General features: G+C 38.2%; 1 protein-coding gene across 1 annotated transcript in view; it reads right to left on the bottom strand.

The window, feature by feature from the left end:
- Positions 1-12187, bottom strand: part of Exoc4 (exocyst complex component 4) — a 783024-nt gene that overhangs the window by 57899 nt on the left and 712938 nt on the right. The window contains exon 15 of the mRNA XM_026392784.2: positions 7704-7845. Within this exon, the coding sequence (XP_026248569.1) occupies positions 7704-7845 (142 nt within the window). The remainder of the gene's footprint in view (positions 1-7703; positions 7846-12187) is intronic.

The following is a 12187-nucleotide window of genomic DNA, read 5'->3' on the forward strand; positions in this document are numbered from 1 at the left end:
AGTTGGAGATATCTGAGGTGGGTGAGGACTGGCTCTGTCCCTGAGCCTACTTAAATTGTAATGAAAGCAAGTGCCATTGGATTCTGCCTCACACACAGGAATTTCTTTTGAATAAACTAAAACACCCAATCCAATCCGTCCCCCCCAACCCCCCCCCAAATCAATGCCACGCATTGGCAGGTATAGTTCAAACAGTCTGCTTCTGTAAGTCCAGAAAGTCCTCACTCTCCACTGCATCAGGTGCTTTTTCTGATCCTTCATGATCTTGTTGGCTGGAAGTGACATGAGGTTAATCCAGAGTTAGGCTGCCATGACCCAGGGATTTGGCATCAGATATAAGAAGCATTCCTAATGAAATGGTGGCAAAAGCCCAGGAAATCATTCCCAAAGATACAACTGTAGGCTTGGCCTGTCATATTTCTTCTTTAAAAAAAATTTTTTTTTAGTTGTAGAGGACATAATACCTTTATTTTATTTCTTCATTTTTGTGGTGCTGAGGACCGAACCCAGTGCCTCACACGTGTGAGGAAAACGCTCTACCACTGAGCCATAACTCCAACCCCATCTTTCTTTTTAAAGGTTTATTGAGAAATAATTTACAGTAAATTTCCCTTTCAGTGTACAGTTGTATGAGTTTTGACAAATGCATCTAGTAGCATAAGTACCACCATACAAATTCCCTGGGTCCCTTTGCATGTCATTCCTACTCAGACACCACTGCTCTATGTTCTGTACCTGTGGTTTTGTCCTCCTCAGAATGCAGTCAGACAGCATGTAGCCTTTGAGTTCGGCTTCTTTCATTATGCACAGAGTATTTATTATGGTTTGGATGTGAGGTGTCCCTGAAAAGCTCACATGTGAGACAGTGTAAGAAGGTTCAGAGGAGAAATGATTGGGTTGGAAGAGTCTTAACCCTATCAGTGATTTAATCCCCTGATAGGGATTGACTGAGTGGTAACTAAAGTGGTGGGGTGTGGCTGGAGGAGGTGGGAGCTGGGGCGTGGGCATAAATTTGTATCTGGAGAGTGGAGTCTCTCAGCTTTCTGATGGCCACATAAGCCTTTTCCCTCTGCCACACTCTCTGCCATGTTGTTCCTGTCTCACCTGGAGCCCTGAAGAATGGAGCCTGCTGTCTGCAGATTGACACCTCTGAAACTGTGAGCCTCAGATAAATTCTTCCTCCTCTACACTTGTGCTGGTCAGGTCATTTAGTCACAGCAGCAACAAAGCTGACTGAAACAGCATTTGTGATTTATCTTGCTGTGTTCACTCATTGTCATTGCTGAGCAGTCTTGCACTGAATGGCAGGAGGTATATCCATTCACTAGGTGACACCGAGATTATTTCCAGCTTGGGACGGTCATAAATAAATCTACCTAATGTACAGGTTTTGTGTAAATATGAATTTTCATTTCTCTTGTTGCATAGCCATCACCAAAATGCAGTTCCAGCTGTTCTGCATCCTCACCAGCACTCAGTGTGTCAGTTTTTAAACATTTTTTTCAGTCATTCTAATAGATGTACTGTGGAATCTTTTTGTGGCATTTATTTGCATTATCCTAATGACTAATGATGTTGAGCACTTTTTAGTGATTTTCCATCCAATTATCTTTGGCAAATTACATATTCACATCCCTTGACCATTTTTTTTTTAAGTTGGGCTGTTTGTTATTAAGTTTTGAGGCTTCTTTATATATTCTGGAAACAAATCTTATGGAGTGTGCATTTTGCAAATATTTTCTCCCACTCTTTGGCTTGTCTTTTCATCTTAAAAATGTCTTTCAAGGAATAGTTCTTGGGCTGGGGATGTGGCTCAAGCAGTAGCGCGCTCGCCTGGCATGCGTGCAGCCCGGGTTCGATCCTCAGCACCACATACCAACAAAGATGTTGTGTCCGCCGAAAACTAAAAAATAAATAATGAAAAAATTCTCTCTCTCTCTCTCTCTCTCTCTCTTAAAAAAAAAAAGCTTGACTTACCATTTTTTCTTTTATATGTGGTTCTTTTGGTGTATATTTGAGAAATCTTTGCCTAAACATGTTCACAAAACTTTTCTCCTATGTTTTCTTCTAGAAGTTTTAGGTTTTACATTCAGTTTAGACCCCTCCCCCTATTGAGGGGTGCTGGGGATCAAATCCAGGGCATTGTGCATATTAGGCACATGTTTTACCACCGAACTCCACTCCTAGTCTCTAGAATTCATTTGAGATAAGTTTTGTGTGACATTCTTATATCTATTCAGGCAAGGGAATCTAAATATCCTGATAAACTATTGTTCATTTTCACTTACAGGTGCTCATCAAAACAACTGCTAATTAAGTAGTGACTGGTTTCATCAATAAAAACTCATCCTGACATTCATGTGCTAATTGACAAAGAGTACAGTTCTGATAAAAATGCCAGTAATGGTACTGGTCAGAGCCTCCTCTCAAATATGACCTTTCTTATACAATGAAAAGTGAACAACCCTGGGATTCATGATTAGGGCAAAGGATCATTACTGCAGTAGAAACTTAAAGGAAGTAGGACTTAGTTGAAATCAAAGCATGTCTGCTAAGGTATTTTTAAATTAAATTACAGATGGCATAAACCCAGTTAACAGGAAGACTGTGTTAAGAAGGCATGAAACAGTAGGCAGAGGATGGTTCTGAGCAATGGCGAGTGGTTCTTTCTTGCTTCACTGAGATCATGACCGAGGCATGAGATAAGTTGGGGGGAAAAGGACAGGAGGTCATGGTCATCACAGGGTTTGGAGACCAGCTAGAGAGTCTGGACTTTGTTAGAAGCCACAGGGAGCCTTAGGAGAATTTTAAGAGATAAAATGGTATTATCAGATATGAGCTTTGGTAAGGCAACTCAGGCATAATATGTGTTGATAGAGAATGGAACCAACTAAAAGTAGAGATACTGGTCAGGGAAGTCTTATGAATTGGAGGTGAGAATTTATCAGATCCTAAAGTGGTGGCAGAGAGAGAGAGAACCACTGTTCAAGGTATACATTTCTTCTTCCCAAATGATTAGAGGTGAAGAAATTAAAATAGTCATCAGTCAAATTCAAATAAAGTTTTTTTTTCCCTTTAAATTCTGGCATATTGTTGCTAACCTTAACATGACTTTGGCATCAGGTTTTCTGCAAACACTGCTGATTACACAGCAGGATGGTTGATTTTCAGAAAGTGCACACTTAGGGTGCCAACAGTGATGGGCAGTTGCTGCTGAACCCACTCAGAGCCCTCTGGATAGTGAGGGAAATCGGCTGGTAAAGGTGACATTCTTGGCATCTTGAGATCAAATGACAACTTAATTTTCTTCTTCTAAAGTTCAAATGGGAAACAAAATTTTAACAATTTTTAATGGCTGCACTACATCCTTCAAATCTGGGGGTGTCATCTCCCTTATGCCTCAAACTGTGGAAAGGGGCTATTTGGTGCTTAAATGTGACCCACAGTGACGCAGATAAAAGTTCAAATGCTCTTTGGATGGGTTCTTTCACACAGCACTTCCTGGATTTGAGAACTTTTTTTGGTTTGAATTTTAAAACACTAAAGAAAAATATGGGCTATAGATATAAAGATTTTGGGGAGAATAAGAACAATTTTTGGTATTTGAAGTTGTTCTATATTTTTTGATGGCATATCCCATCACTTTTTTTTTTTTACATGAATCTTTTTTTTTCCTTCCTTTCTATTCTTTCTGTGCTCTTTTATTACAGTGGCTTCTTGGCTAAAAGTGCCAGAGACAGAATCCAATGAGCCACTTCATCACACTAGCTCCTGGACAACAGGGCCAAGTGTTGATTCCCTTTCACAGGGTGATGGAAACAGCAAACATTAGCAGTACTGCACCTCTTAAATACGAGCAGGGGACTTGCCAGTGGACTACTGTCTGAAAACAGAATCTATAAGTCGATTCATTTCCTTCAAAGAGCACCAAATTTTGTTTGGGGAATTAGAACTTATTTTATCTAAGTGTGATTTCAAAACAGATAATTCTTAAAAATCATCATGCTTTTACTGAGCACCTAATATGCAAGAAGACTGATTCAGGTTCTGGGGCCGTCCTCAATGGTGGATGAACTGATGGTCTTTCCCACAGCCTTGCACTCTGGGTCCACAGGGAGCTTAGCAGATGCCTGTGTTCTGGCGTTATCACACAAGAGTGGTAGTGTAGGATTTGTCTTATTCATTTTGTATAACCAGTGTACAACCCCCTCATTGTTAATGTGGTAGGAGAGAATAAAGTGTGTTAACATTTACTGTCTGAGCCACACATGGAGTAATTTCCTAGCTTAATAAACCATAGTTTAAAAGGAACAAAGAAAAATGGAACAATAAAATAAAATAAAAATAAATAATAAATAAAAATAAAATAAAAATGGAAAAATAAAAACAATCTGAATGTTGAAATCATGTTATAAGAGGAAATGTGTACATTTAATTTAGAAAAAATAAATATGTGTAGTGTTTGCAAAGTCAAGGAAAGACAATTCTGCATTCAGGATTCTAAAATCCAGTCTTTTTTGTTATTCAGCCTAAAATTGCGTTTCTGTTTTTAAACTAAAGTTGAAGGAGATACAGCAGAGTGTTATAGCACTGTATGGTTTCTTGTAAAGTTAATAAATAATGGCTAACACATGTTCAGCATTATAGGAATAGTATTGCCAAGATGTACAGAAACAAAAAGGACAGAATAGAGGTTAAGGATTTAAAAGATTTTACTCAAACGTGTTGAAAATATCCCACTTGGAATTAACTACACTCCAAGTAAGAAATTCAGAATGTAGAACACGTCCCGCCACCACACAATCAATAGCATAAATTCCAGGAGTTGTGAGAGTAATTAATTTGGTGTTCCCTTGTTTTTCTTTGTAACTCAGGTAACAGAGGCATCAGAACATTAGTGGGCGTTTTTATCCCCCTTTGACTATTGCATTTATCTATTCATAGAAAATGCCTGACTTACTTCACTATCAGCATGAAAATAAATAGAAAACAAATCTAAAAATTATCATAAAATAAATCAAAAAACATATAGCAAGAGCCTTTATTTCTCAACAGGTTAAAGTAAAAAATAAAATCAGAAATAATGCTGGGTAAAATAGATTCCAAATCTGCAATGCTACTTCTTTTGTTCCACTCACAAGTTGCTTATAAGCAATAAAGGAGTAAGTCATTGGCGAGATAATGAAGAATAAAAAAAGCAAGTGGCACAAAAAAGAAGTGATAGGAACACATCTGAAAGATACCCAAGGTATAATTTGAGTCTAAGCATATTCCAAAGATGTTACTATGAACCAAAGTCCTGTTTACATTTTTAAAACCTAAATCTAGTAAGACTTCAAATGAAAAGAAAATATTCTATCGATTTTAATAATGCTCCAAAGTAAACAGAAGAAAAAGTATCACCCTACAGTGTACTTTCTGGTCCTCTGAGGTTTTTGATCCTGAAGTTTCACAAGTATGCATCTGTCTACTTGACACTGCCACCTAGACGTTTAATGAGCGTCTCAAACTGAGTATCTTGAGAAGGAATTCTTGGTATCATCCCTCCCCCACCCTTTCTCCTTCTTTGGTCTTTCACTTTAGGTAATGGCTTTGGCATCCACAATACTGCCAGGCCCCACACTGGTGGTTTTCCGTGAAACCTTCCTTTCTCCTGCTGCTACCAGCAACTCAACCCAACCCAATCAATCGTCAATAAGTCTTTAGTATATGTTCCAAATCCAACACCTCTTACAACTCCACCTCTGCCACTTTAGTTCTCTTAACGGGTCCCAACTGGCCACCCTACTTCCATTCATATTTCTCCCTCTAATATCTTTTCCACACAATAGCCAGAGTGATTTTCTGTTTGTTTTGGTACTGGGTATGGAACCCAGGGTCTTGCACATGCTAGGCAAGCTTTCTATCTCTTTTAAACATGTTAATGAATTAACATCTCTCCCCTGCTTAAAACTTTCCTGTGGCTTTTTAATACCCTCAGAATAAAATCTGAATAATTCACTTGGCCTATAAGATGAGGGTGAGGTTCTGTGATCCCATAGGGTCAGGTTCCAGCCTGTCACTTGGACCTTATTCTTACAGTTCTTCCCATGGTCTTGTTGATCATTCTACAAACATGTTGGGCTTCTCTCTGTTTCTCAAAATGGCCAAGCTTGATTTTGTCTCAGGACCTTTGTAAATGTTATTCTGTACTCTGTCTGAAATTTTCTTCCCCTAAGTTTTTGTTCGAATGGCTTTTTCTTGTCACTTTGTCACATTTCCTCTGACTACTTAATCTAAAGAAAAAAATTCTCTTTCTACTCAACCTTGTAATTTTGCAACATCCAGTCTGCTCTGGCCACATGTGATCACCGAGCACCTGAAATGTGACTAAAATTGTAATATGCTACAAATGCAAAGTATGCAGATTCCAAAGCCTTAGTACAAAAAATGCACAATAACTTATTAATCATTTTATGTTAATTACATGTCAAAATACATTGGATATAGTGGGTTAAATTAAATATATGATTATAATTCATTTTACCTATTTCCCTCTGTTATTTCAAATGTGACTATACGTTGAGTATTTCTTATCTGAAATGCTTGGGACCAAAAGATTTTTGGGTTTTGGAATATTTGCATAGACTTTACCAGTTGAGAATTGCTAATTTGAAAATCCAGTATTTGAAATGTTCCAAAATCAAAGGAGAATTTTGCATTCTGTATTTCTGCATTGAGGATGCTCAACTTCATTAGAAAATTTAAAATTATCTATGTAGCTCACATCTTAGTTCATATCATCTTTTTGTTGAATAGTACTGATTGATCCCATTATGTTATTTTATGACTATAGTAGCACTTATTTGAAATTGTCTTTTTAATCTAGTCTTGACTGTTTCCCCTGTCAGAATGTAGTTCTATGAGAAGGAACCTTGAGTTTTATCCATTGCTGTAACCAATTTTTAGAACACTGCTTGGCACAAAGAAAACACTCAATAGATACCTATTCAACAAATAAAAAACAACTGAAGACTTCTTAGTCCTCCTTCCTCCCACTTCTATATGCCTAATAATAGAGGCTGCCAAAGTCAATCAGAGTATTCCTCACTTCAGGGGGAAGAACAGGGACAAGAATATACCATATTCGAAATAATATTCTTCAATTATTATTTAACTTAATCTCTGCATTTTGATTTTAAGTACCTTCAAGAAGTAGATCATAGTTCCTGATTCTGTAACTTCCTTCATGACTTTCCCCTTCAGTAAAAATATCAATGATAATATAGTCACCCTAATTGCAAAGCTACCACATTTGGAGCACTTCCTGTGTAGCAGGCATTCTGCTCAGTATGTATTATTTTGCTCAGAAAATCTCTCTAGATTAGGAATTACCATTTCCAGTTTTAGGAAGAGAAAACTGAGGGTTTGTAAAGTTAACTAGCTCACATGAGATCACCTAACCAGTTGGCACTGACATTCAAATCTGAATGTCAGATTTCTGACTATATGGGCCATGCCGACACTGGATCATCATACAGTACAGAATGTGGTCAGTTAACTTCAAAGTGACTGAATAACACTAAAAATCATATTCATCATCAAAAAAAGGACAACATCAACATAAGAACCACAAATTATGGTGATACTCCATCTGAAACACACAAGTGATTATAAATAATAATGTACTGCCATGGCAAAGTCCTACGTTTGGCTGGCCATACCTCACTTCCAGATGCAAGACTAGCAAGCAGCGGTCAGCCATATCCTGGAAGGACTTGGCGAGTTCACTTAGAGTCTGCATGATCTGCTCGGACACTGGGGGAAGGTCCATGTTCACGTGACTCTCTTGAGCAGGAGAAAGCACTGGAAGAAGGGGTGAGGACAAAACATTAATTGTCTCATTAGATGTCTACAGATGTTTCTGGAATACATATTACTTTGTTGTTCATATTCTTGTTTTTACTAATTTGGTGACTGTTAGTGTTGAGAGCAACAGAAGCCCAAGATATACTTGACTATTTCTGTACTTGGTTAAACATAGAAACTATTAAACACAGAAGCCACTGTCTCCTATCAGTTTATAGAATAATAGAAACAGGATCTCAGAGTTGGAAGTGGCCTTACTGGTTGTGTGGATGGACCCATGGTTTGTACTGTGTCTTCTGTACCTCTTCAAGTGGCTGACCAGCTTCTGGCTGCAGGCTCACACAAATGTTTGTGCAAGAAAACTCAGTACCTTCTGCAGTAGCCTATTTCACCTCTGAAATATCTGATTATCTAACAACAAACCAAAATCTATCCTCATTAACTTTTCATCTTCGGCTCTGATTCCATCTTTTTACAATCCATGTCAGTGCTTCAAGTATTGAAGATCTCTCTTTTGACTTCTTGAGGTCTTCTTCCCTATTCTAGGTTAAATGTCCCCAGTTTTTCAGTCATTCGTCAAATGACTGAATCACATTATAATTCTCAAATTTTACTGACAAAAACTTTCTAGTTGATCTATATCTCCCTTGAAATGTGGGACTCAGGATCAAGCACGATAAATTCCATAGATGGGCATGACCTGCCTAGACAGAATTATCAATTCTCTTCTGAAATTCCTTGCCACTTGTACTGATGCCTAAAATCTGGGGAGGGAAACTCATATAGCTTATGGCCAACTAAGGTCTTCAAAAGATCTTTTTGGAAACATTGGTAGAGCTACCTTCTAGATCTTTCCACAATAATTTATGAAAATATTTAACCACATTTGAACATTTTCTTCAGGAACATAAATCCAGAAGTGTGAAGTATATTTGTTTATTTCCAAAGTTCAGTTGTATTTCCAGCTCCTCTCAATTTCTCAGAGATCACCAACAATAATCTGGCAATTATTCAAATTATCCTTTGCAAATTTCTCTTACTTCTCTGGAGCTTCAAAGGTTGGTTTTGAATCCTGTCTCTTCTACTTTCTTTATATAACCCAAACATAATTACTTACATTCTCTCTGCCTTAGTTTCTTTTGTAAAATGGGGAAATTAGTACCTATGTTATAGGGTTAAATGAATTAATATAGGTAAAATATGTAATAGCATATAAAACTTACACAATATTGATATAATTCAGAAAAATAAGCAATTATCATTCTCTATTCTGTTATTTCTCCAGATTGTATTAAAATGAATTTTAGCTACAAATTCCTTACAAAATAATTCCAACTGTCTTGAAGTTCAATTCCCATTTATCAGCATTTTTTAATTTTCTCTCTGAAAATCTTCTCTATCAGAGGATGTGAAGTCCCCTGGAAGAAGGGCTCCCTGGCCAAGGACACATGGGACCTGGTGAGCCATCACTGACTAATTGGACAGTAGCTTCACATCACAGGGAAGGGAGCCACCCTCTGGCTATCACAGTGAGAACTGTCATGGCCCTTCAGTGCTGTCTCTATTCCTAGAATGGGCCAGATCCAGACAAGGGCCTGGATAGATAATCCAGATGTATAACTTATAAAGCTAAATTATCTCCCATGGAACCAGACTCTAAATCTAAATACATCAAAATAATATGGTAAACACAAAAAAGTGAACATTGTTCAAGGGAGCTGACCTGTAGGGAAGAAGGAATGTAGCAATGTAGATTTTAAATTATTCCCAGGCTTGGTTTCATCCTAGATATTCACTAACTCTACCTGCTGGACAGGAAAGACACTGCATCCCCCCTCTCTTAGGTCAACATTGTTCACGTCTGATTATAAGGCAGGATCACTGCCTTCACGATGTTTCATGTGGCAGGCAAGACAAAAGCAACTGTAAATAACATTGTTGTAATATTTCAAGGCATGTGACAGCCTTTCAAACCCTGGATTCCTCTGTCATGTGACACTAAGATGTGACACTAATTGGGGCATGTAGAGTTAGTTACCTAAGTATCAGTAAGAAGAGGCAGAAATCAGACCCTGCAGTTTCACTTGTGGTCTGAGGTCCGAAGCTATACTAATTGATCAGACTCTATCAAAGATAACCTGAACAAAACCTAAGTAGAAACTAAAACATTTCCCTTTCCTACAACAGAAAGATGTAATTTCATCATGTGGCAATTGACTACTGCCAAACTACAAATATAAGAAAAATCCAAGTGGAGTAAGTCAACAGCATGTTTAGCTGCCAAGGTAATTAACTGATTTGCAATGAGCAAGGTAAGAGCAGTTTTGAATAGAGGCACTACATTTCATTTGACTGTAATCTACAGTAAAAATAAAACATTTTATTAAAGCAACACAAAAAATTATGCCCAGAGCTCTACTGAAAAGCTGGTTTATGAATTCCTGAGGGCTTACTGAAATTTACGAAGGGTTCTTAATAAGAAGGAATATATTGAGCAAAGAAATGCTGAGCATGGCAAATAAAGACAACACAAAATAATTAACTAGTTCTTAAATGTCAAATGGAAAGCTACAAAAAGGCAATGCTGACAGAATCTGGGAGATTACAGTCAAAAAATGAGATTAGTGGATATACACACATCACAAACACACACACACACACACACACACACATAATTGCACATATCATTTAGTGGCCACATGATTCCATATTTATCTCAGGGATTGATCTTCACATCAGCATAGTCCATATATATTAAGTTATGAATATATTAGCACATGATTTTTTAAAAGACATGCACATAGAGTAACTTTTCTAATATTGGGGATGGGTGACATCAGATCATTCATATCATTAGTCTTTTTACAATCACTGAATGCAAGCTAGTTGTTCATGGCAAGGTACTGTGGCTTCCTGTACTAAATTGATTGGTTTATACGAGGAGGCTGAACCTTGGTCTCTGAAGCAGACATTTCTTTTTGGGGGAAACAACAGGGCATTTCCAATTCCCTTCTCTCTTGCTCACTCTACTTTAGCCTCTGGCAAGTGTACTATTCCCATTGTCATCCCTGTTTGTAGAAGTTACAGAAAACTCTACTTAGATAACTAGCTAGACTGTGACATGTGGTCACTTCTAGCTAGTGATCTAAGTAGAGTTTTCTGTAACTTCTAGAAAGAGGCTCCCCCATCCTTGGGGCTGGGGATTAACCCCCCTACCACTATCACCACTTGAGTGCTCTACTACATTTCCAGCCTTTTAAAAATAATTTTTTAAGTTTTGAGACAGGGTCTCATTAAGTTGCTCAGACTGGCCTTGAACTTGTGATTCTACTGCCTCTGCCTCCTGAGTACTGGGATTACAAGCCTATGCCATGGCACCTGGCTAGGAAGGTTTTTGTTTTTCTTGATAAAAGGAGAGAACTGAGGCTGGTGCTACTCCTTTCTCTCCTGCTTTTCATTTTTCTGACTGAGAGGGAAAGACCGAGAATCAGAAAGGTGCAGGTCTTATTGCTGAACCATTGGCCAAGCCTAGTCAACTGCTCACCTTCAGATTTCTTGTTCTATTAGGAAAACAAACACCTCTTAAAACTACTGCAAGTTCAAAAAGAAACAAAACAGTAATTTGCTGCCAAGTGAAATCTTGTTTTTGCCTCTGAAATTTTAAGTACTAGGATCATATTCTGAGATGAAAACCTCCTTTTCAAGCTCTCTCATACCTCGTTTCCACTATCTCTGCTGTTCAACTTGAACTCTGTAATCCCCCCATTTTCTCCTGGTAGATGAGGTCTCTCTGTGGGCCCTCATCATGGAGAACTTGGCTGATCCTCTGTGCTGCTCTTTTATCAACTCCCCTGAATCCTCTCCTTTCACATAAATGCCCTAAAACTCCATTTAACCCTGGGTCAGTTCTACAACTAACTTCTGACAGGAAAACCAAAGTACAGAGTTTTGCCAATAAGATGTTCTGGGTTTCAATCTCGACAAAGGGTTTCCACATCACTTGCCCGTCCTCTCACCATTGCTTGGCTGCATCTCCCTTTCTCACTCATCTTTCTACATTCAGGCTGTTCTCCTCAGGCCCTCCCCTTCACTTCTCTCATGAGAACCTCAGACTCATAGTAAGACTTCAAAAGAACTGTCAGCACTTGCTTTCTCCACAGTCCGCCTTTCTATTAACTGCTCTGTGCATCACATTATCTGATTTTGATCTCTACCTCTTTCTTAAAAAAAAAAAAAAATACTACTGATAGTGCTTGTTAGAGTTTGGATCTGAAATGTCCCCCAAAGCTTACGTGGCTTGGTTCCCAAATGCCCCAATGTCTAGAGGTGGTTTGGGGGA

Source organism: Urocitellus parryii, chromosome 3, assembly GCF_045843805.1.
Source record: "Urocitellus parryii isolate mUroPar1 chromosome 3, mUroPar1.hap1, whole genome shotgun sequence".
NCBI lineage: Eukaryota > Metazoa > Chordata > Mammalia > Rodentia > Sciuridae > Urocitellus > Urocitellus parryii.